General features: G+C 37.3%; 1 protein-coding gene across 3 annotated transcripts; it reads left to right on the plus strand.

Moving 5' to 3' along the window:
* Positions 1–1,026: 1,026 nt before the first annotated feature.
* Sult1b1 (sulfotransferase family 1B member 1) lies at positions 1,027–26,459 on the plus strand. 3 transcript variants are annotated; one of them, XM_048364415.1, is made up of 8 exons: positions 1,027–1,032; positions 10,411–10,604; positions 10,890–11,018; positions 12,903–13,000; positions 16,578–16,704; positions 17,714–17,808; positions 21,910–22,090; positions 24,098–26,459. In XM_048364415.1, exons 2-8 carry the CDS (start codon positions 10,457–10,459, stop codon positions 24,208–24,210), a joined length of 891 nt encoding a protein of 296 aa, XP_048220372.1. In that variant the 5' UTR covers positions 1,027–1,032; positions 10,411–10,456; the 3' UTR covers positions 24,211–26,459. The 3 variants fall into 3 exon arrangements, with proteins under 3 accessions (XP_048220372.1, XP_048220369.1, XP_048220371.1); XM_048364412.1 differs by lacking the exon at positions 1,027–1,032 and adding an exon at positions 7,685–7,913; XM_048364414.1 differs by lacking the exon at positions 1,027–1,032 and adding an exon at positions 8,723–8,729.

Here is a 26,459-nt window from a genome sequence, read left to right on the forward strand (position 1 = left end):
TGCAAGTAAGATTGTTATCTGTAATATTAATTAAGTTATCAGAGGGAATAGCAAGGGGCATGGGCGTTCCTAAAGATATGCATAATCAGCAATCATTAGCCAATTCGGGGTTGGAAGTATTTAGGATGTTAAGTGTGGCCTTTAGGATATCCGAGGTATGGACATCTAGATCTGTTTCCTTGGGCCTTGGGAGGGCCAAGGGGTGGTAATCAATTTTGGGGTAAATTTGTCTTTCTAGTTCCTCAAGCCTTTTTTGTACTTCAGCTTCTCTAATTATATCTATAGGTCCTCCTCCATCAGAGATATGAATAGGGGCTTTAGTGGGCCAACAGGCATCAGCACCTGGGGTGCCCATGCAGGAGGCTTGAGTGTATTTATTGTTGCCCACTACTTGAGGAAAATTGGACCAATCGCCTCCCTGAACTGCCAGTTTATTTTTTTGTAATATGGCAATAAAATATCTTTTGCCATCCGTACCAGTGCATTCCTGTACAGTGGAATAACAAGAGGAGTGCATTTGGGTAACATAGCTACAACTCTGGGGACATTTTCCAGGAATACCATTATTGGATGGTATAATTTTTGGTTTATTGATGCATATCCATTCTTGTTTTCTAAAACCTCCTGCATTACTAGGCTCCATCTGAAGGTATGCAGTGCTAGTGCCACAGTCAACAACATTAGTATATCGTTTGGGAATAATGGTCTTAAATTGTCCTCCCCAACACTCGCATGGGGGACCAAAAAGGGCTTTAAGCAATTCTTGTTTGTTTATCGGGGCCCCCAATCCAGCATGAGTTGTGAAGGGCAGGGCCAGCAGGATTGTTGTTATAAAGGTCCACGTCATCATTGTTATTCCTGAAAAAGAAAAAGGTGTTCTCAGGGGATCATGTTTCCCTGGAAGATAGGTTATGATCAACAGGTTTAATCAAACGTTCAGGAAGCCAGCGTGCTGCACCTTCTTTGTTGTCAAATATACAAGCAGACCCTCGACCCCAGATTAATACAGGGTCCGGGCCTTTCCATTGAAAGGTCAGTGGATCTTTCCACATAACAGTAGCATAATTATGAATTGTTTGTGGATGCCAGAGACGATCGGCTGCAGATTTTCCGTTAGCATCCAAAGTTAAAAAATTAATGACAAACAAGGCATGATGAAGAATATTTTTGGGGGATCCTTTTGTGAGGTAAAATTCCCCCGTTTTTTATTTCTGAAGAGTATTTTTAAGAGTTTGGTGAGCTCGTTCAACAATTCCTTGGCCTTGAGGGTTGTAGGGAATGCCAGTAATATGTTTTATTTGTAATTGGCCACAAAACTGTTGAAAGTTTTTCCCTGTATACCCAGGGCCATTATCAGTCTTGATAAGTTTGGGCTTTCCCATGACTGTTAGACAATTAAGTACATGGGCAATAACATTTTTAGAGGCCTCTCCAGTGTGGAGGCTGGCAAAAATAAAGCCACTAAAAGTGTCAATAGTGACGTGAAGATATTTAAGATTACCAAAAGAAGGGACGTGGGTAACGTCCATTTGCCAAATTTCATTAGGGACCAATCCTCTGGGGTTGACACCTAAGTGAGGGATTGGCAAAAAGGTGACACAATTGTGACATTGTTTGACAATTTGTCGTGCCTGCTCCCTGGTAATGTTATAGAGGAGGCGCAGGGTTTGAGCATTAAGGTGATGCAGAGAGTGAGCTTCTTTTGCTCGAGCTGTAGGGTCACATTCGACCAAAAGGGCAAGTTGAGTTGCTTGATCAGTTACTTTATTGCCTGCTGTCAAAGGCCCTGGGAGACCAGAGTGAGCACAAATATGTCCTGTATAAAAGGGACAATGTCCAATTAAAATATGTTGTTGGATTAAAGAAAACAAGGGAGTGGCATTTGTAGTTGGTTTAATATAGGATACAGTTTCAAGTAAGGGGATGGAGTGGGCAATATAAGAGCTATCTGTATACAAATTAAAAGGAGTATTAGGTAACTGAATAAACACTTGTAAAACAGCAAAAAGCTCAACCATTTGTGCAGAGCGATAAGGGGATTGTAGGGAAGTGGTTTGGTTGTCAATAGTAAAGGCTGCCATTCCATTTGAGGAACCATCAGTAAACACCAGGGAAGCGTGAGAAAGAGGTTGATGAGAAGTTTGAGTGGGGAAAACAAGGGATTGGTATTTTAAAAATTGGAGGAGTTTATCAGCAGGGTAATGATTATCAAAGATTCCTTGAAAAGAAATGCAAGACACCGTCCAAGTGTCATCATTTTGCATTAGCCACTGAATCTGAGTGGGGGAATATGGCAATATTATTTTATAAGGGTCTCTGCCAAACATTTTTCTGCTATGTTCTCTTTCAACTTTAATTAGTTCCGCCACCCAGGTGGCATAAGGGGTGAGAACTTTAAGCGAGGAGGCAGGTAAATTTACCCAAAAGAGGGGTCCCTCTTGCCAGAAGACTCCAGTAGGTGTAAAGGTGGTGGCACAAATAATAAATTGGAGGGGTTTATTGTAAGAAATAAAAGTTACTTGTTGATTTGTGATGGCAGTTTCCACTATCTTTAAGGCCTCTTGGGCGGGGGCAGTTAGTGACCGACTAGAGGTTGGATTTGGGTCCCCTTTAAGGATGTCAAATAAAGGCTTAAGTTCACCAGTGGTTAGTTTAAAGTATGGCCAAAGCCAATTAATGTCTCCTAAAAGTTTTTTTAAAATCATGCAAGGTACACAAATGAGAAGTCTTAATCCGTAATTTTTGACTAGTAAAATAACAATGACCTAAAATAAGACCAACAAATACTTGCCAGAGTTCTGCTGTAACACTTAGAAAACAGCAGACTGAATGAGATCCATGTGCCATCAAATCAAATCATATTATTTAACCTTACCTTACCAGCAGGTGGAAGAGAACACAAATGACTAACAATCAAGAGGGCAAAGGATCAAGACAATGTAAAAGTCTCAGCTTCAGTGGATCCCAAGTGGCTTATGTCTTACATCCCGAATCAGTAGGCCAGCAGGAGGGATGGGTTGGATCTGGGCAAGGCTGTAGTGGCATCTCTGAGTCCCCTGGATAGATTGTCACACCTTCTTCTGGGTTTCCTGCAAATTTCTACACAGACTGGTTAAAGACATTTGAAACCTTCCAGTATTCCTTGGTTGTTTACCCTGAGTACTCTGGCTTTTGTTGGCTGGTGCCCTACTGGTTTAAGCAGGGTGACAACTTTAAAAGATTTTAGAAGGCTTGGGCCTTTAACCATCTTCTTAGTCACAAAATCCACAAAGACCAAACGCCAACAAAGTCTTCTCTCTGCAGCAGCCACGGCAGTTTCTGAGACATGGGGGGGGGGGCGGGGGGAAGATACCAATGCTTCCCCAATGCAACCCTGTGGCCACCAAACACAACTCTGATGCTTTTAACCTTGGAGTAAATCTTGGTGGCAACTCTGTCATGATAGGCCTGCTATAAATCCAACTCTAATCTTGGGAAGGGGTAGGGCAGAGCTGGGCCTGTCAAAATCTTTACAGGACTCCTAGATTTCATGAGCAGTTTTCCATGAAAGAGAGAGAGAGTAAGGAATCAGTGAAACCAGGCAGTTTGGGAGCAGACTGTGGAGGCAGCTTCCTGTAGCCACGGACTGCCACAGTCCACACAGCTAGCACATGTGCATCTAGCACATATGTCGACCTGAATCCTATAAAGCAAAATATTAATCCTGGGTCAGGAAAATATAGGTTAGCAGCCACATTTGTATACTTGTTTTAAAATGACCCTTGTCCCTTGATCTTAAAGAGTTTATGAGAGCACAGAAAAGAATGGAGAAGCAAAATCTTAATCTATACCAAAGAATTGTCAGGATTAGATGTACACTTGACTTTTAACATAGATAGAAATAAAGAATAAAACACTGGTTTTACATCAAGGTACTTATATCACGTGCTGTATATTAGAACTTTTTGGAGTTTTTCTTAGATACACTTGCTTGCACCCAAACATGGGTTTAAAACCTGTTTTTTTTTTGTTGTTGTTGTTGTTGTTGTTTTACTTTTACCAACAGACATACAGACAGACAGACAAACAGACATACAGACAGTTGTGCACAAGCTTTGGGGCGCGCTTAGAATTGTTTTTTAATTGGCCATGTAAATTTTCTGGAATTCCAGTAGCAAAATGATATTATTTTGCCCATATTTTAGAACCACGTGGTTAGAAAACAAAAAACTTTTTCAGCAAACAAAAATTTTCACAGATTATCTGAGAAGCCACATTTTGAGAAAGCAGTTTAGCTCCAATGAGGAGCTGAAATGGGACACTATGACCAGAGAAGGTCCAGGAGATGGGAGACAGGGCATGAACAGAAAGAACACAGACATGTGGCAAGGCATAATGGCAAAGGAGCTGGTCAGAGCCTTAGCAGGCTCACAGCAAGACAGCTTCACCTCCCAGCATTTGAATTGCAAGGCACCTTTGAATTGCAAGACCACAGTTCCAGAGTTCAGGGTGGGCTTCCACCTCCAACCAATTCTATTGTCCACCATGTGCTGAATGCTAGAGAAAACTTAGGATTTAGCCAAACAAGCAGAATTTAATGCAATCTCCAAACTTAACAAACATCAATAACAAGAATAAAAAACCTTTCTTTGTGTCTTTCAAAACAGATGCTAAACAAACATTGGTACCTTTGGAAGCTAGCACCAGCCCATCACATATCACAAGCAGGCAGGCAGGCAGAGTTTAGAGAGAGGCAGAAAAAGAGAGAGACAGAGAGAACTTCGTCTGCCCAAGCACTCATAGAAGTTAAATAAAATATTCCAAATTTGTAAGGCTGGGCTCAAACTTGAGCAGCTTTTAGATTGTGCTCCTCCCATTGTAGAGCACTCGGTCAGGAGAAGTTACCTCAGTGGTGTTAGCACTTCCCTAGCCTCAGTAAGACGTCCGATAAAATCACTATACGGCTCATGGGGCCCTTGTCGAATCTTGGCGAGGGAGGTGATAGCAGATCCCTGAGAGGGAAGGCTTTTCCAGGCTTTAAGGGCTGCATGCTGAATTTGAACAAGCAGACCCGGAGGAAATTTAGCCTGCTTTTCATTAGTATTAAATGGTTTATCGCCTAACAATTTTTCTATGGTCCAGGATTTAGAATGGCCACCAGCAGACATATTGCGTCGGGCTATGTCCTGACATCTATCAGCATAATCCACTTTCCATAGGAGGAAATCGCCCGTGTTAGGGTGGCTTTGGTGAGCATGGCCCAGTCATTAACTGTAAGCCATTCATCACTTAGCGATTCTAGAAGGGAGATGGTAAAAGGAGCAGTAGGGCCATATAAAGAAACTGCATTTTTTAGTTCCTTAACATGTCTGAATTTGAGCTCTGATCAAAGCCTCACTGTACCGTCCCTCCTCTGAACTTTCTGACTCGGCAGGCTCTCCTGTCTCTGATACCTCTTTTTCACCCTCCTCTTCACCCTCTATCTCAGCCTCCTCTTCCTCCCCCTCTTCAGGTTCCTGAGTTGGAGTCTCACTGGGGGTATTCTTTGTTGATTTAATCACAGGGAAGGCGCGAAGAGTTTGTTTAGATTTTGGCTTAGTTTTGCTTAAAGAGGTGGGAGGAGATGTTAACTCTAAGTCAAGATCTCGCAACTGTTTAAGTAGCTGAGACCTTTCCTTTTTGGCTTGAAGAAGGGCTTTTAAGGACTGAGCCTCCCAGGAGAGTTTAGCTGTTGCTTGTCTGGTTATTTCCTCAAGATCGGGGGAATCGGCAAGAGTGGGAGCACAAAAGGAAGGTGCTGTATTATAAGGAGGTGGCCGTGCGCTGGAAGCGGCCAAGGGGGGCCAGTCAGGATTATGGTATTTGGCTATCTCCTCCCCTAAAGTGGCCCTATCTCCCGGTGGAGGCATATCATCATTAGAGCCACCAGATTCTAAACCAGAGAGGGCCGGGTAAATGGACTTTGGGCCCCTAGGCTGGGGATCACTGCTGACTTCAGGCATGGGAATGGAAACAGAAGGACAAGGAGACATAACAGAGGGAGGGCGGGGCGTTTTAGCAGGCTCCTCGTGGAGAGAAGCCTGGCTCCCTTTGAACTTTTCTTTTAGGAAAGTTTCACTATCTTCAACTACCTTGGAAACATCCGCCTGATAATGGCGGACTTGTAGAACCTCATGTATAAGATTCCAATAGGAGAAGGCCTGCACAGGTACCTTCTTGGGACCAAAAGTCTGATAATAATCTTTAAGGCAATCTCCAACACGACATCATCTTTTTTCATCTATCGTCCCTTCTTGTGGGAACCATGTACAAATATCTTCCAAAAATATAAAGAATTCTACTAAGTCCTTTTTCTTAACCCGTACTCCTCGTGCCTTGATAGAGGCCTTTAGCCCCCGGAGAAACAGCTCATGCTTGCTGAGTGTTTGTCCCATAATTGCGTCGCCTCTCTTACCTCACGGATCTGTATCGCAGATGGGCGTTTCTGCGGTGATCTCAGTGCGGATCTTCACTCACCGGCTGGGTGGCGATCCAATGAAGTGTGCAGCGCTGCCCCATGAGGTCGACGTTCAGACCAAACTCCGTTCCTCGAGCCCCACGTTGGGCGCCACTCTGCCCCGGCCCGCGGGGTTTCATCAACAGGAGCCCGAGGGGGAATTGACCTGAATGAGAGACAAACCAGACACAAGGAGGGAGACCAAGACAGGATTCTGATCAAGGTCTCAAACTTTATTTTCGCAGGGCAGCTTATATAGTAATCGGCAAAGGGTAACTCACACAGACAGGGTCATTAGGTTGCTAGGTTACAGAACCATGGGATGGTCCTTCTCAGGACAGGGACTGGGTAAAGTTTACAAGGTTGTTAATTAAAACTAGACAAGATGTTAGGCTTAACAGGCAAGGTTGTAAAAGCATCAAACATTCTTATCAGCTAAGACTTATAGTGTCTTCTTGTTAGAGCATGACAAACAGTGCCAGATTTTCTTATCAGTTAAGTTTTATAGTTTCTTTATGTTACATCCTGACAGCCATTTTGGCTCCCGGCAACTAAAAGGCTCCCAACTTTTGACATAATTTCCAGGACAAAGGCTTAGAGGATGTCATTACAATGAGACCATGGATTAGTACTCCTAACTAAAAGGCTCCCAACTTCTGGGCTATAATGATTGGGAAGTGCAGAAGGAGGACAATTAAAAAAAATCCCTCTTCACACACACTACTGAGTGTCTTCTGGGCCCTTTTCCATGTACATGTGACTCAGCAAACCGAAAGCAAGAAAATGAAATTAAAGACAAAAAGAGCTGAAGCAGTAGCAATGCTAGGGATGACAGAAAGCAAGCACGTCTGTGGCCCTCAGCCCTGCCCTCTTGTCCTGCTTTCCAGAAAGATATTTCACCTTTCCTACATGTTTGGTGTGCTTGATCTTTCCATGCCATGGAAATCTCGTGTTTCTCTGAAGATGAGAACAGATGTACACAAGACAATTGTTTTCCTCACAATCAAAATTATTAAGAGACCGTCCAAAAAGATATAATGAAGCAAGCAGAAAGCTTTGATTCGCTGAAACTTTGCTGTTTGTTTTTCCCTCCCTCTGCCTTTCTCAGACCCTAAGGAGCCTCTGAGAACATCAAATCTAGGCAATTTATGCCTGGGCTGGTCACCACCCCAACCCGTTTCCTCCTTAGTGCTTCCTGATTCTGCCAGATGTTGAAACAGCAGGCCTTCCTCTTACATGTATGTATCAAACTGTTTATACCTTAATGGCCTGTAACATCACAGAATACTGTGTTCAGGTCTCTCCTTGACCTTGCTTTTGTTTTCTGGAGACAAGACTAAAATGCTTTTCCCTTCCTGAGCTACGAGTAGCTCCAGCTTCCTTTTCAGTAGCAGCTCCACTGACTGAAAGTGAACACGGAACGGAATTCCACTTAGAGGTAAATCTTCTTATTTTCTTTGCTTGATGTTTTTGTCCCACATTTGTAGGCTATTGTGCCCCTGAGAACAATTTCTGCTTGGGATAGTTTCATAACCCGGAAATCTTTTACATAATTCCAAGTTTCCCACGGAAAACTCAAGTGTTGTGTTTGTGCTGTGCAGAACATTTCAGTCTTTGAATGTTTACTTGGATTTCTCTGGGCTCAGTGGAATGCTTTTGAGACATACCAGGCTTTGGGGGGCTTATCATGAGACTTGAGGCGACTTAAGGAAAAAGGAACCTCTCCAAGTTCTCATTTCCCTTCTCTTCTCTCTTAGCTACTCACCCACAGGAAATACATGCACACACACACACACACACACACACACACACACACCATTAATGACTTTCAGCATATTTCAGAATGCCGAATGCCGAATAAGTTATTTACTACATATATTTTAGGAATGGAGGACAGTTGTGGGACAAATAGAGTTGAAAGTCTTTAGGATTAGGGCAGAGGAGTAAATGACATTTTGAAAAAAAGAATCATTCCATTTTGATGTCACATAACAACTTCTCCTAATAGGAACACGTTGTTTTTAATTTCTCTTTTATTTCATTAATCTTCTTTAAAACCAATATGACATCTTAATTTTTAGCCTGTGGCTCAAGTTGTACAGAAAGACTTTACGTGTCATGTAGACTATAATTATTTTATACTCTAGATGCTTTTAATACAAGACTACTGAGGCTATGCGGGAGATATGTGGTAACCTCATCTCAAGCACACATATTTGAAAAAAGAAAACAAAAAGACTCATTACATTGTGAGGTGGTTAAAACGCAATCAAACAGAAACTGCAGTGTACAGCCACATCAGGAAAACAAAATACCTATCCCTTTGGGGTCTGAATGATCTTTTGTGAACTAACTTGTATTTTCTAAAATACACAGTATCTTATTTTAAAAAAATCTAGTTCAATGGCATTAACCATTTTGCATCTTTCAGCTCTTCCCTTCGAGGCTCCTCCACTGAAATTCTGAGCTCCTTACAAATAAATCAGCCATTGATGACAAGGAAGCAGTGCTCACTCAGATCTACTTCCCTGTAGGTTCCTAAAGTGGTTACACCCACTTTCCAGGCTTGACTTACATGTCTTCTTTGCTTTCCTCTTGTTGCTCATCGCATCTTGGGTAACATTTTTTCAGCATGAAGAACTTCAACTTTTTGTGAGCAAAGAGTTGCCTGGTGAAAGAAAAATTCTTTTGCAAAATGAGGAACACCTTTATTTGAGTGAGATAAACCACACCATTCTTATTTACTCAGGGTTGGGCCCAGTAAATGTACAATGTAAAAAAGTGAGCAGACTGAAAAGTTCATTCCTGGGTGCCTAGTCTCTTTCTGTGATTTTTGGTGTGGACACACTAGAGTCATGCTTTTCAAACTTATCTGCAAGGTGAAATTAAGATATATCTTCATAGTGGGTTAGGGTTAGACATAATATATATGAAGCACAGATCATGAGATTTATTTTCTAGAAATTACTAAATTTATTTTGTAAAATGCACACCCTATATTGCTAGAGAATAAAGGTGGTTTAAAGTCATCCTCAATTTTTTTAAATTTTTGATTAAATTGTTGTTTAAATTAAAAGTAATTAAATATGGCCTAGTGGCAAGAGTGCTTGCCTCATAAAGTAAAATGAAATTAAACTGTTGTTTAAATGATGATTACTCCCAATTCTTGTTAAAAGATAGATTCCAATTGTAGATGGGAATTTGTTTTTCTAAGAAGCTCTTAGGTGAGACTAATTGCACATGGTACTTATACACTGACTGTAATTTGAATCGGCTGCTAGTCAATCAGTAGAGGAAATAAAGGTAACTTACAGATATACATACTATAAAGTAAAACTGTGGTATCATGGCCGAATATATCCAAACATCATGGAAGCCACAATGCCGCAAAGCTCAGTACAGTTCCAGTGTAAACTTGTACGTGTGTACACACACACACACACACACACACACACGCAAATACCTATACTATGGACCATCACACTTTATTTCTTCAAATCCAATAATAAAGAACAAAATCTTAGAACCAGATAAAGAAGATCTATTATCTATGCATCAAATGTAAGAATGATGGAAGATGGTCCTTGAGGAAAAATGAGTCCTAATGATCAGCAATAGATTAATTTTTCTTAGGAATCTACTTTTTTTATTTTTAAGCCATGGTTCCATAAAGCATGAATTTAATCCAAAATATTTATTTAAAAACTATTACTAAAGATCTTTGTTCTGCTTGTTGCTGAGTCAGTTGCCCTACTTGTAACCTTTAATTTATGTCCACAAAGTTGCCCTTTGTATCTAAGTCTCTGTGTATACAGGGTGCTAAAGGTCATTTCTACTTTAGATTACATTACATTGCTTTAAGGATAACATTTGTTACTCAGATTCTGATTTTTATTTTCTTCATTATTCCTTTTCATTTCTCTGCTGTTTGACAGCGACAGTCTATTTTTACACATAATCATTCATATAGTCTGCTATAAAATGAGTTCTCCAAAAGAGGTCCTGAGACAAAATCTGAAGATGATCCATGGATATCCTATGGTCTATGCTTTTACAATCAACTGGGAAAGGATTGAACGGTTTCAGAGCAGGCCAGATGACATTGTGATCTCCACTTACCCTAAATCAGGTGAGTTTTAAAACCTGCATGATAATACAGATGTGGATTTATTATTAACTTATGTTAACATTTCTATCCCCAAGTGCAGCTATCTAATTGTAGAAGTGAATATTTGACATATAAAATGGAGACTGCCATATTAAGTTATTAGAGATGGTGTTGAGATGACAGCCTTCATATATATATTATATATTATATATATTATATATTATATATTATATATTATATATATATATATTCTCCCTTGCCCCCAGAATTGAATGCTAATGATAGAAATATTGCCTTTTGACACAGGTACCACTTGGATTAGTGAAATTGTGGATATGATTCTAAATAATGGAGATATTGAAAAGTGCAAGCGAGATGTTATTACTGCTAGAGTTGCAATGTTGGAAATGAGTGCTCCTGGATTACGATTATCAGGTAACATGAAATGATCTGCTAATGATAATTCTGTAATATTATTTTCCTAATATGTCCATTTTTGCACTGGACTCCCAATTACCATAACTGGAGTGGATTCAGCAACATAAAATTAAAGTTTACAAGTAATACAATAACCAATGAATATAAAAAAAACTCTTGTTCATTCTATTGCATACTGTTGCATATCTGGATATGATAGCAAATAAGGAAAGTCCCAGTATAAATCAATGAAAAACTTGGTTAATAACAAATAAATTTCCTTACATTTTATTGACTTATTTTGAAGAATTTTACAGATGAAAGTAAAAAAGATCCTCACTTAAGTAGTTAACTAACTCTCAGTCCAATAAAATGAATCCCAGAAAACTGGCACTTGAAAGTTGCATTGGGTGGGGTGAAGGGAAGGAAGGGTAGATGAATGAAGAGAGAAAGCAGGAGAACACAGTCATAATATTCAACGCAGATGCTATGAAACTGTGAAACTTGAGGGTAGGGAGGAATGGAGAAAAATTATGAAAGGTATGACATGGATCAAGATGTATTATAAACTGATTTGCTGCATGGTAACTCTTTTGTACAACTACTTCAAGATAACCAAATTTTAACAAAGAACCACTAGTTCTTCTTTAGGTGGTATTTAGTGTTGATAAATTTTTTTTAATTTCACAAATATTTTAAGTATTTCCAAAAGACTATTCTATTCTACTGTGGTCTAGCCATAAACTGATCAGAAAATTATATATTCTGTAACCAGAAAATTTATAGTATTATTTGACATTTAAATACTAAATGAATAATATGTCAATCCTGACAGCCTTACATATGAACAAAGTTTATGAGAGAGAATCATATTTTAGATTGGATAAGTGTCTACTTTGAATTAAGAACCAAAGTCATATAAGGCATTACGGAAAGCATATTTGAGGGAAGTAAACCTTGAAAACTTTGATGCAGAACACATTGTAGTTTCTCATGTAATGGTACATAAGAAATGTGAGAAAAATTAAAGAACCAAGGGTTAGTCCCATGGGTTTATTTTGATCAAATAAATGGGCTATGGATCCATCTATTTTATGAAAAACAGTGTTCTTATTTTTTTGCATTGCATGACCTGACTGAAGGTCATAATAAAATCCCTGGCAGAATTTTAGAGGCCTATCATTAATATTTCTAAATAAAGCTACCCAATTCAACACTCAATTTAACTGAAAATTCTGATAACCATTTTATTTACTAAAAATATTGCATAATAAATTTATCGAGGCCTATTGCAGTTTTGTTTCTGTTAACACTACTTTTATTGTTATAAATGGCTCTTAATGTTAATGATGGGTTAGTTCCTCTTAGCAATGAGACATTCTTTATCAACAAATAAGTTATATCTCTGCTTTAATGGAATCTAATTATATTCGAGGTATACTGGGGGCTGAGGCTTAGAAGGAAGAATGGGAAATAAATATGTAAAGGAATAAACACAAATAATATTGCTAAATATTTATAATTTTTGGAAAATTATATGATGCATAGGACCTCGAGGCTTTCTGAATGAGAGACCTGAAGGAGAAGTTAAAGTAAAATTCCAAGTTACTAAAACGAGTTCTATTCTCCCTCGTTTGGAGATAAGAAACGTGAAGCACATTCCTCACTTTGTGAGGTATTTTCAAATTGTCTTATAATGAGTAAGATCTGGTAAACATTTACCCCAGGGATGTCACTCTGCTGCATATTATTGCTTCTTTATTCCTGAGACACCCGGTGGGTTCAAAATGTAACTGTGTTATGATATCCAGCCCAGAAATGCATTGACAAGTGGATTGGAAAGACAAGGGGATGCAGGCTCCTTGGACACTAATTTTCCTCTGCAAAACTAAAACTTCCCAGGTGTAGAAGAATTAGAACAGATGCGTCCGCCTCGGCTTGTGAAGACACATTTGCCAATTGACCTTCTTCCTAAATCATTCTGGGAGAACAACTGCAAGGTACAGTCTGAAAGGCGAGCTAGATTTTCAGTGTGACCCTGGCCTTTTACGCATGCGCACTGCAAAACAAAACGAGCCCAATGATCTATCCACTTGTGACCATGAGAACTGAGGTACACAAAGAACACCAATTAAAATAGTTTCTATATAATACGGGGCACTTGGGTTTCCTAAACAAGCAGCAACAGATGTCTTATATCAACACAAATTGCCACTTTTATTTCTCTGTTTTCCTTAGGTTATGTGAACTTCTGCAAACACATAAACATAAAGATGCTAATTCTTATCTGAACTCTTGGTAAAATGCTCCAAAGACACATTTGTGCTTTGTATGTTAGCTTGGAAATAATATTGTATTTCAGATTCAATTTCTGTAATAGTTATAGTGTTACTCTGATACTTCTTACCTGATATTTACTAGATTTTATTTATTTATTTATTTAATTTATTTTTAAAAAAATTTTATTGTCAAACTGATATACAGAGCAGTTACAGTTTCATACGTTAGGCCTTGGATACATTTCTTGTACTGTTTGTTACCTCCTCCCTCATTCCCCCCTCCCCCTCCTCCTTTCCCTTTCCCCCCATGGCTTGTTCAGTAGATTTACACCAAACAGTTTTACAAGTATTGCTTTTGTAGTCGTTTGTCTTTTTTACACTGTGTCTCCCGATTTTTGGTATTCCCTTTCACTTTCCTAGTTCTAATACCAGTATACATGGTTTCCAATATTCTCAGATAAGATACAAAGAGTATACCTGCACTATCTCTGTATTTTCTAGTTTTTGATATATGAAGAGTTTTTCAATGCCATGGAGCTAATGAGTGAGACATTGCTCACATAATAACCTTAATATAATTGCAATAGATGTAGGATTTGTTTCTGTTTCTTATTTTGCTCTCAACCTTAACTGTAGTCTTTCCTTTATCTCTGTTGGTCTTGTAAGAGGGCTATCAATTTTGTATTTTTGTAAAGGGACACATTTTTTTCTATTATTTCCCAGATTTGCCTTATTATGTTTATTATATCTCACCTGTTTGTATGGGGGGGGTAGAGATTATTTTACTATTCTTTTAATAATTTATTTCAGTAGGAACTTAGAATAATGATTTTATTCCTTTTGTCTTTTTAACACAAGTATTTGGTGATGTGAAATTTCCTTCCTATCTGCTTTTACCTCACAAGTTTTGATTAGTTGTACATAGTTTTGCTTTTGAATTTTATAATTTATGGTAGGATTGTTTTGCAGTGGGTTGTTTTATTTTCTAAGTGTTCAAAGATTTACATATTGCCTTTCTGTTACTGATTTTTCTCTTATTCCATTGTGGTCAAAACCGCACTCAGTGATTTTGATCCTTTTAAATTTTTTACAGAATATTTGAATCTACCTTTGTTGCCGGGGTCACTTGAGAACAATGTGTGTTCCTTAGTTAGTTGGAGTATTCTATAAGTTTTGGTATGATCTTACTGTCCAATGATATTATTCAGATCTTCTCTATCCTTACTTATTATATCTCTAGTGATGCTATCGATTGCTTAGGATGAGTTATAAAAACATCCAACTATTCTATTGATTTATCTTTTGCTATTTCTAGTCCTGGAGGCTGTTGCTGGATGTAGTCTAATAGTCTGTTATCTTGTTTATAATATTGGATTGCAGCGTCTTCCTAAATGATTACTTCTTTTGCCATTATAAAATTTCTGGTTTTGCCCCTACCAGCTTTTAGACTGAAGTCTCCTATGAGAGCAACCCCACCTAGATTTTACAGATTTGCATTTTCATATGCAGTTCAATTAGAAGCTGAACAGGGGCACGAGGCTCACATCTGGAATTCTGAACCTGGAATTCTAACTACTCGGGAAGCTGAGATATGAGGATCAGTTCAAAGCCAGCCTGGGCAGGAAGTCCACAAGGTGCTTAGCTCCAATAAATTACAAAAACAACAACAACAACAAGAAAAAGCCTGAAGTGGAGCTGGGGCTCAAGTGGGATTGCACGAGCCCTTGAGCCACAATGCTCTTGGCCCTGAGTATAGGCGCAGGAAGGAATCTAGGTATGTATATGTATGCATATGTATGTATATGTTTGTATATATGCACATATGTGTATGTTTGTATATGCATATGTATACATACATACATACAGATACATAGATAGATAGATAGATAGATAGATAGATAGATAGATAAATGATCCTTCCCTTAGTCCTTATAATACATTACATATGCACCATACTTTTGGGGTTTATTTTCCTTGGTTTTGTTGAGACATTTTTAGCCTGTAATTCTGCAGATAACTTTTGTACTTTTATCTCTTGTCATCTCAGTGTGGAGCTCTAAGTAGATAAATGATAGAGCTTTTATTAGGACCTCACAGATCTCTAGGGCTCTGTCCTGTCTACTCCCTCACTGTTGTACATACATATCGAGGAACTTCAGTTGATGCACCTTCAGTTTGGCTGATTTTATCCCCTCTCATTGCAATGTACTATTACACATCCAATAACTTTTTTATGTCAGTTACTGTACATTTTAGATCAATAGTTACTCTATCATGTATTTGTTTTCCAACTATTGCTGCATTTGTTTCAAGAGAATTTTTTGAGTGTTCCAACTTCTGACAGTTACTTCGGAATTGTTGTAATATAACTCCACACTTATTTCCTCTCCGTTTTGCAATCAGTTGCCTCTCATATCCATATTGCCTTTTTCCTAAGTTTTGGTATGATGGATAATTTCTACTTGTGTTCTGGTTTTGATGGTTGGCGTTTTACAAATCCCATCTAATGAATTAATTGGTCAGTTTAGTCCACCATATCTAAATGATCCTAAAATCCTAACTGCATTGCTTTGGTAAAAATCACTTTAATTGATTCTCTACTTGAATTGCAGACAAAGAAGCTTTAGGCTACACAAAAGAAATGATAGGCAACAGGAGTCCAGCTGTCACTGAGAATTCACTCCTCCACCTTCTTGACCATTGGCCATGGATCATACTTGACTAGGGAGAGCCCAGTGGAGTGAGAGACCCAAGCACAGTGGGCCGAGCCAAGCTTAGGGAAAATAATCAACTATTGTGTAGAGCCCTGCTAGTTCTTCAGTTCCTGATAGCTATTAGTATCTATGTATACCAGGGTTGTGGTTAGTATGTTTTATTTGCAGTAAATCAGTCTCCAAAGATTTTCCTTTGGAAAACACTTCCCTACCCCTCCTTAATTTTTACATTCCCGTTTTACTAAATATTAAGTGTTCTTGAACAATTTTCATGCTCATGTGTTTGGGGGACAAGAATGAAATGAGTCTCATTACACCACGATGTTTGTTTTCAACTCACAGATCAAATGTGCTTTAGGTTTTTTAAAAAAAGTTGGTGGACTTGCCATTTTCCGTGCAATTGTTAGAGATCAGCTAATTTGTAAAATGTATTGCCTATTTGGAGAACTAAACCAGTGAACACTAGTTTTCTACTGAAAAACAAAGGAATTCTAGGCAAAAGTAATTTTGGTATTTTCTTATCTATAGGTTAGAAATCTTATAGGTACTATAACAATTGTCTGATTTCCTTCCTCCTGTTGCAGATGATTTACATGGCCCGGAATGCGAAGGATGTCATGGTCTCCTATTACCACTTTGACTTGATGAATAACTTACATCCTTATCCTGGACCCTGGGAAGAATATCTGAAGAAATTCATGACTGGAGATGGTAGGTGGACTGCTAGGTTGAAATGGATAGTTTTTTATATTTGAAATAACACGAATAAACATTATTAATATGACTTCTAATTTCAAAATTTGTTATTTTAGACATTGTTAGATTCCTTCTCTTAATTCTACATGTACATACCAAGTATCTCCATCCAACTTGCGCGGCTCTTCATTCTCTCGCAAAACCACTTTTAAGACAATTTTAACAGATTTCCCTGATCTATGTACATCCATGTCTAAAACTTATTTTTGAGCTGGTACATTCACAGTCAGCATAAGTATATTAAGGTTACATGTAGAAAGTCAAATCAACCACAATCAGTATTTTGTATCACACCAATTAAGAAATATGATATTAGTCATTGACATAATGAAAGATACTTCTAGTTGTTAGAAATTCTTTGGTCACCATGCATGTTTAACTTGTTCAAATTATTAATAATATCGTTTACATATATTGTATTTGTGATACTTACTGATGATCAATTGATTTTTATCTGAATTGCTTCTTTTTCATTTTTCATTTCATTTTTATGTATATAAATTTGTTTATGTATCCATGGAAAAATGAATTTAACTTTTAAAATTGATATTCTATTCTCCATTATCCTGATTACCAAATTCCACAAAGTAATTTACAATTTATTGTTAAGAAATAAAAAGAGCTGGGTGTTGGTGGCTCACGCCTATAATTGTAGTACTCAGGAGGCAAAGATCTGAGGATCATGACTCAAGCCAGCCCAGGCAGGACAGTCTGTGAGACCTTTATCTCCACCAAGTTATGAAAAAATGGAAAGTGGAGCTGTGGCTCAAAGAGGTAGAGTTAGACTTTCCCAGACTTTGTGATTGAGCCCCAAGAACAACATCAAAGAGAGAGATGGGTGACATATGAAAGAAAGCAAAACAGAGAGGGAGAGAAAGAGAAAGAGAGAGAGAGAGAGAGAGAGAGAGAGAGAGAGATAAGAAAGCTTGATGAGTATTTATGGCAATGGTTTTTCTGTTCTTAGTGGCCTATGGTTCCTGGTTTAATCATGTTAAGACCTGGTGGAAGAAAAAGGAAGAACATCCAATACTTTTCTTATTTTATGAAGACATGAAAAAGGTAGGATAGTAAGTAGGATAGTGGATATTGGTTTGGGATGATACCCTCACAATTTCTGCTGATAAGAGGATGGTTAAAATTTCAACTTAGATTGTGGAGTCTAAAATGATACCATAAATTTCCTATCCTCCATAGCTGCTTACTTACATCTTGATACACTTCTGATTTTTTATTGTAAAATCATTGATGTATATAATTTCTCTTCTCTCTTAATAACTTTTGGGTCTTTGACCAACCTATCTTCTTGAAATCCTCTCCTGATTCTACCAGGATTTCACGTTCCTGCTTATCCTCTTGCTATCTTTCCATGAATTCATATCTTTCCGTACTACATTTTCCTTTTTGAATTTTTTTGCTAGCTTTGGGCTATCTCTCTCATGGGTATTGTTTCTCCAAATGTTTGTGTGTGAATGATTCCAAGATCTATACAATATTTGGCTTTAAACACAATCTTGTACTGAATTCAACAAGCTCAAAGCCAACATAATTTGATTCTTTACCCAACAAATAATCCCTTTTAAAAATTCTTTTTCTTTGATACCGATTTTACATTTCCTTTCAGTATTTGGAGACTGAATATAAGTTATCTTTATTGTTTTACATCTTATATTCTGGACTTGTGGGGAGTTCACATATTTGCCTCTTGTACCTTCCAAATATGTTCCTCCTTCACGTTCTCCTTACCTCTCTTTTAGAGCGGGGACTTGTAATTGTCCACCTGGTCTTGTAGTAGCAGCTTAGTAACACTGCAAATTTCTTTTTCTAAAGTAACATACAGAGGGGTTACTGTTACATACATAAGGCAGTGAGTAAATTTCTTATCAAACTTTTTTTACCCCCTCCTTAGTTTTTCTCCCACCTTCTCCTGGGCTCCCTCCACACCCTCTCCTGAGATGCACAGTTGGTTTACAGCACATTGTCTTGTAAGTGTTGTTTTTGCATTGGTTCTTTGTCTCTCCTTTTTGGTGTTCCCCTTTCCTAGTTCCGATAAATGTACACACAATACCCAGTGAACCTAAGTCATTTACAGTGACAACTTCTACGCTACTGTTCTGGAGGCTGGTCTACTTAAATTGGTTATACACATGCATGCACACGCACACAAATGTGCACATGTGTGCACACATACAGATACCACTGAAAAATATGTAGAAGACAGTTTCTTTTTTTTTGGTTAAATTTTTATTGTCAAACTGAGGTATAGCGAGGTTACACTTTCATACGTTAGGCATTGGATACATTTCTTGTACTGTTCGTTACCTCCTCCCTCATTCCCCTACCCTCCTCCCCCTTTTCCTTTCCCCCTCACGAGTTGTACAGTTCTTTTACACCAAACAGTTTTGCAAGTATTGCTTTTGTGGTCATTTGTCTTTTTTCACCCTGTGTCTCTCAATTTTGGTATTCCCTTTCAGTTTCCTAGTTCTAATACCAGTATACACGGTTTCCAATATACTCAGATAAGATTCACAGATAGTGCACAAGCATAGGAAGGGGATACAAGAGGATCATCAATAATAGAAGCTACAGTTTCACATGGCAAGTTGAAAGTAATTACAACAGTGATATGACAGTGGTTTCCATAACATGGAGTTCATTTCACTTAGCATCATCTTATGTGTTCATAAGGGCATAGCTATTGGGCTCTTGTGATCCTCTGCTGTGACTTGCCTAAACCTGTGCTAATTATTCCCTATGAGGGAGACCATAGAGTTTATGTTTCTTTGGGTCTGGCTCACTTCACTTAGTATAATTTTTTCCAAGTCCTTACATTTCCTTATAAATGGGGCAATGTCATTCTTTCTGATAGAGGCATAAGATTCCATTGTGTATATGTACCACATTTTCCTGATCCATTCATCTACTGAGGGGCATCTGGGTTGGTTCCATATTTTAGTGATAGTAAATTGTGCTGTGATGAACATTGTTGTGCTGGTGGCTTTAGTGTGTTCTTGTTTGTGGTCTTTTGGGTAGATGCCCAAAAGTGGGGCTGCTGGGTCATAGGGGAGTTCTATGTTTAGCCTTCTGAGGAATCTCCATACTGCTTGCCAGAGTGGCTGAACCAGTTTACATTCCCACCAACAATGAAGTAGGGTTCCCTTTTGGCCACATCCCCTCCAACATTTCTTATTGTTAATTTTCTTGATATAGGACATAAAGACAGTTTCTTTAGTTGAAAAAATCTGGACCTCTTAGAATTTTAGAATGTATATAAGTTTCAACTTGATAACATGTCTAGTACCTAATACACAAACATAAATGGTTCAATGGTAATTTTTTGCATGAATAATTGATTGTTTTAATGAATAAGTGAATACATCATGATATTCAAATTTTAGTGGCATCCATTCTCACTTGAATAAGACAAATTATGCCTCATATGAAATGTATTTCTGAGAAAAAACCACAAGACGTTTCTCAAATCATACTACAAAGAATTTCCTTCTTTTTCTGCTCTGTCCTCATTTGTGGCCTATCAAAGAATCTGACATCGAAACCTGACAATAATGAATCTTTATCTAGGATTTAATAAAAATTTGTGACATTTTCTGTACATACATAACTGCAAACGTACATGGTTTTATGAAACCATTTTAATAATATGGTAACATTGTATAAATGCTTGGTAGTCAGAGTTAAGTGGCAAATTTTTAATGAGAGATAAAATTGTATATTTATCAAGTGTATACTTATTTCTTGGATAGAAGAGCAATGTTTCCTCGCTCCATAGATTAAAAATGTAGTTTCTGTTACTTCCATAAGCTTGAAACAGAAGGATGTTAACTAAATTCAGAGAGTTAAAAAAGAACAAAAAATAAAAATAAATAATGAGAAACAGAATAAAATTCAGAAAAAGTCTAATAATTTACACTCTACTCACGAGTAGTTCTCTGCTTTGCTTTCTGCTGTGTCTTCACTAATACCATCCTTAATCTGTTGGCAGTGGCCAGTTTATTCTTCATATCCTTTGCTAGACTATCAGTGCATTTTCCTAGTGTCACTACTAAATTTGCCTTTCGATTTTTCTAACTGCTCCCATCACTGAAATAACCACCCCATTTTGTTCTTTCACATTGGTTTGACATATAAAATATTGCTAGAACCGTCCTTAAAGGGAACTCCTTGCCCACACACCTCTCTGTGTGTACATACACGTGCATTCAGTCACTAGCACGTGTTTTAAATGTTGGGATTCTGTTCCACATCCTAAGGATGTTCTCAGTTTAGCCCTGACTCACGTTTCCACTCCTATAGCTTCTCTCACTAGTTCAAACAAGTCACTCTGACTCCTACCACTACTGCATGTTGTTTTTTTGTTTTTTTTAGAACACTATGAAATTCTACACTGCTAAAAAGTTGAGCTATTTCTTCTGCTGGAAACTTGCTCTCCAACACCTCACTCAACAATACATTTTGTTACATGCTCTATCTTAATACTCTATTTTAGTTAGGATGTTTCTTCTCCAAAATCTTTGTAGAGACATCAGATTTAGTTGTTGTACTCTCCAAATTTGTAAAAATCACATTTCCACCATAGAAATTTGCAAATAACTACGATTTCAGTTTTTTTTTTCCATTTTATTCTCAATGGTTAATGGATAATTTAGGCTTTTATACCTGCACTGGGAATTTTACTTCCTTATTTTCTTTTTCATGCTGAGAATCAATGCAGATTCCTATGCATGCTGAGAAAATATCTATCACTGAGTTATATCCCTAGTTTAAAAGTCAATTCTTTTCTTTCTCTATGGTATGGTACTGGATTTTGAACTCAGGGTCTCACACTTGCTGGGCTGTCATTTTACCACTTCAAACACATCAGCATATTTTCTTATTGTATGTGAATTAGGAAAAATAAGATCCTCTTATTCTTTTTTTGCTATAACTATTATTGATTTCAAAGATCTTGTGATTAAATGGTTTAAAAAATCATAAAAAAAAATTTATCCAAACAAATTGGCATTTCTTTCTGTACTGAAAGTTAGCCTGAAGAAAACAGGTAACAGAAGTTACATCATTTTCTATATTATTTTAGTAATTTACTTTTTTTTTTTTTTTTTTTTTTTACCATTTTCTTGGATACGTCTTTTAACACACTGATAGAATCCAAAGGGAGAAATTCAGAAGGTTAGCAGCTTTTTGGGGAAGAGCTTGAGTGATGAGATCGTGGACAAGATCATCTATCATACTTCATTTGAAGTTATGAAGGACAACCCTCTGGTCAATTACACACATCTGCCCACTGCAGTCATGGATCATAGCAAGTCCCCTTTCATGCGCAAAGGTAATGCTGACTTTCATTTCCTTTTTTTATTTTCCTATAAACGCTTCATTATGATGCTTTAGTTAGCATGTTTATGGTTCATGCCTTCAGCTATAAAGAACACTAAAAATATCTACCATCCAAAGTTGCTAAGTTAGACTCGACATTAAACGAAAGAATGCATATAAAGCTATTACTGGAAAACCTAAATATCTTATAATCATTTCACTATGTAGCATTCTGATAAACGCAAGTGTCCCTGACAGTGGTAATATAAATGATTGCAAATGTTTCATTCTGATTCCATTAGCTATTTGTCTAAATTGGTAGCATTTGCCCAGGAAGATCCTGAAGCTAAATCCTAATGCTGCAAAAGACAGTCTTTGTCTTACTTAGTACAATTCTTCTCTTCTCCAATGGTGTACATATTTTATTCCATAAATTATCTTCTTTGTAGTTGCTATATTTCTTGCAAATAATTATCAGATTGAGATGTTTATCTCAAGATGTTCAGGACATTGTAATTGGCACATACACAAATGAGTGCTGACAGGAGGTCAATATGGAGTAAGATGTATCTAGTGCTCAAGGATACAATGTTGGATAAGTCAATGTCATTAGTTGCACTAGAGTCCATACAATCTTGAAGGATAGATTATGTCCAAATTTTATTACATTCCCAAATTGCAACAGAACAAAAACAACAAAGAGTCCACACTTGAGCCAACATTTTTTTAAATAAAGCTCTTATGAAATATATGTATTGTTTGTAATGTAAAATTTATGCACAGATTGAAAGAGCTTTAAATGCTTTACATATAACTCATTATTTAAATCTCTGTTCTCCTCTGTTTTTAATGGCAATGGAATTCTAGCACAAATATATTTGTGCTGATCTTCACCTAAGTATGAGAGATTAGTGTGAATTTATATTGCATAAATTTTATGTTTAAGATGCGTGGGGAATGTTTTATGTTTGATTTTAATGTCATTGTTCTCAACCTAAGTGCAAACAAAGAACCAACGTGATTTCAATGCACACAAATATTATAAGTACCATAATATTCATAAATTCTAGGGAACTATAGTTACCAGTTCTCCATTCTGTAGTTCTTTGAACAGTTTTGAAAACTAACACAGGGAATACAATATCCCTTACAACTGATCTGACGGTTTCAGCATTAAGTCTGATAACAGAATAGTTTATAATGGAAAAACAAATCAGGAAAGTAAAAAGTTTTGTGTGATGGAGTTGGAGAGGGCCAATAGAGACAGTGAACATGGGTAAGTACGGGCAAAGTACTGTATATACATGTATAAAATTACAACAGTCAAGGGCTGGAGATATGGTCTAGTGGTAGAGTGCTTGCCTTGTATATGTGAAGCCCTGGGTTCAATTCCCCAGCACCACATATCCAGGAAGTGGTGCTGTGGCTCAAGTGGCAGAGTGCTAGCCTTGAGTGGGAAGAAGCCAGGGACCGTGCTCAGGCCCTGAGTCCAAGGCCCAGGACTGGCAAAAACAAAAACAAAAAAATTACAACAGTCAAGCTTGTTGAAATTGCTTTTTTAAAGAAAGGAATGAAGAAGACAGGTACAGGGTGCTCTTGCCTGGGGTACACTGTGTGTCTCTGTGTAGATCTATCATCTGCCTATCTATCTGCTTATCTAATTTATCTATCATCTATCATCTGTGTCACAATGAAATTCCTCATACTAGTAATATATGCTAATTAAAACAAAAAGAAATGAGAAAATTGAAAAAACAACAGTAAAATAATCTCTCAGAAAAGTGTCATAATCAACATGAATTTAGATTTAAAAGTTTGGTCTCCTCAGAACATCTCTTTAAAAGATAGACACTTTTCAATTTTGAGTCATGTTTGCCAAGGATGAAATACTTTTAAAAGAAAAGATGTTTTTGAAGTGTTCGTCTACAGGCCCGGTTGTAAATTTCCTTGCCTTCTTTGGCATACACTAGCTTTTCCTTTATAATAGTTGTAGCATACTGTTTTTGTTTGTTATTACTAGGGATTACTGGAGACTGGAAGAATTACTTCACAGTGGAAGAAAATGAGAAGTTTGAAGCCTTCTACAAGAAGGAGATGTCTGACACTACTCTTCAATTCTGCACAGAGATTTAAAATGCTATTTAAAGAAGAAAATACCTGTTGTTTATTGAGATGGGGGCAATTATAACCTGAATTAACATTCAAATCAATTTATCAAAGAGAATGTATGCTTTCAACATTTTGAACTTTTAGGCCACAGATTGGTTGCTGTGAGTCTTCTATTGACCTAAATCTCATGCCACGCTTACCTTTCCCAGGCTGCTTCTGCATTTTGCTGAACAAGTAGTGAATGAGAGCAGCATTCTATCTCTGATGCTGGAGATCATTTGTTCTGTAGGCTTGTTATAGTATGTATCACAAATTGCTTCAGAGTGTGAACTCTAGAAACATATTTGTCCAAGAGTACCTACTGTACTTAACCTCCCATGTAGTATGACTTGAGGCTAAGCTCTCCTCCCTACTCGTATGGTCCAGGAAGTGCTGTCTGCCCAAAGACACTGTCTGTCTCAATTCTCCTTCAGTGTGACCCAGGACACCATGCCCTAGTGCTATCTGCTAGCGTTCAAGTTGTTCACTGAGTCATAGCTCCTCTTCCTTCAATCCTTCTATTGAGATAACACAGTTCTAGCCCTAGATCTTGTGGAGAATTTGTAAATGTTTTCCTATACCTTATCTTGTTGCTAAGTCTCCAAAGTCAAAAACCTATCATCACCTACACACTGTCTTTCTTATCCAGCCTCCCTTATACTTACTGTCAGACATTCCATGTGTTTGGACTGATTGATAGACATGTGATTGTAACATTCGTTTCTCAACTCTACAGCGTTCTTGCATGTATAACAAGACCTTTTGAAGAAGGTCATATTGATTGACAGCTACCAAACTCATCCAAATGAAGCTGGTTAGAGCGCCCTGGGTTAGGTCATAATTGTTCAGGGACTTAGACACATTGAAATAAAGCAGAGATAGTAGTGAGCACATATCAGCTATTATCCTGGAATGTCTGAGATAACTTCTTAGACCTGAAATTTGTTTCAATGTAGCAGAGAATTTATTCAGCTCCAGCTGCGAACTTATTGGAAGAGGTATGCCTTTGATCTTGAGATGATAGATCCTATAGGTTTGCTTTGATATGCATTATAAATTTTCATAGTATGCAATTGTGTTTCTATTCCTTGGAAACATCTTGTCGGAGGTAATCTTGAATTACTTGAGGTACTGTGAGGTAATTTCAGCTTTTTGGAATTTTTTTTTTTTGTTCCCAGCTCCTGGTTCTTCTTTTTAGGAATAAGTTTTTAACTGGATTTTATTCAATATACTGAAAATAATGCAGAAAGAAAACAGAGTTTTCCTTATTTTTTGATGAATAGCTGTCCTTTATTCAGTCTGTTTCATTATTCAAATGTCAGCACCCTGATTAGCTCACTGTCTAGCTCACCTAACACCCAACAGCTGCAACTAGAATCCAGAAAGTTAAATTCCACGACTGGAAACTCAGCTTCAGAAGCAATTACTACCATTTGACATCATTCAAAACTTTGTTACCAACTTGATTTCCTAAAACAATGCTCTAGTCACTCCTATTATTCAACAATTTTCAAACAAAAATCATTCGATTGGCATTTTCTCATGGAAATACAATGATGTAAGGACAACAGTGACAAAATACCTGACAACTATATATATATATATGTATATCTATCTATATATACATGTATATATATATATTGTTAATGGAAATGTGTCGATAGTTAAAGGTCTGTTTTTCAAGAAGCCAGAGCATGACCAAAAAAAGAGAGAAAAAACAGCCACCTCTCACACTATAGATTGACACTGAAAAAAACCACAATGTTTTATTTCACTCTACCCTATTTTGGAGTGTTCTGTTCCTCGTTTGTCCTTATTCACACCATTTATGCCACTTTGCTATTAACTGTGTGTTCTAAGGGTTTTGAGCACTGACTAGTTTGTCCTACTTATCATCAATTCTCCTCTACATTTCAGAAAATTTCCCATATACCGAAAAGAAAGATAATCAGTTCCAAACATTTGATACTAAAGAGACATGAGAAACCAAGTGTTTTGATAGTTTGTCATATAATTGCAAAAAGCCAGAAAGTAAAATGAGTGGATATATAGATTTTTAGAAAACTATTTGTACAAATGTGTCTGATTATTTGTGATCATTGAAATTGTTATACAGTAGCAAAATTCACATTATTGAAAAAGTGATTCCAATCTATTTTCATATTTTACTACTTAAGATGTATATGCTCACAATAAAGAAAAATAATTCATTCTGAAAACATTATGTCTCACAA

The sequence above is a fragment of the Perognathus longimembris genome, chromosome 16 (assembly GCF_023159225.1).
Source record: "Perognathus longimembris pacificus isolate PPM17 chromosome 16, ASM2315922v1, whole genome shotgun sequence".
NCBI classification, from domain to species: domain Eukaryota; kingdom Metazoa; phylum Chordata; class Mammalia; order Rodentia; family Heteromyidae; genus Perognathus; species Perognathus longimembris.

What these genes read in the sequence shown, in the direction of transcription:
- Sult1b1 (XM_048364415.1), top strand. Translation starts at nt 10,457, where the DNA reads ATGAGTTCTCCAAAAGAGGTCCTGAGACAAAATCTGAAGATGATCCAT. An exon ending in TCTGGGAGAACAACTGCAAG is followed by an intron (nt 13,001 to 16,577) that starts GTACAGTCTGAA and finishes CTCCTGTTGCAG; the next exon opens with ATGATTTACATGGCCCGGAA. An exon ending in TTTATGAAGACATGAAAAAG is followed by an intron (nt 17,809 to 21,909) that starts GTAGGATAGTAA and finishes ACACACTGATAG; the next exon opens with AATCCAAAGGGAGAAATTCA.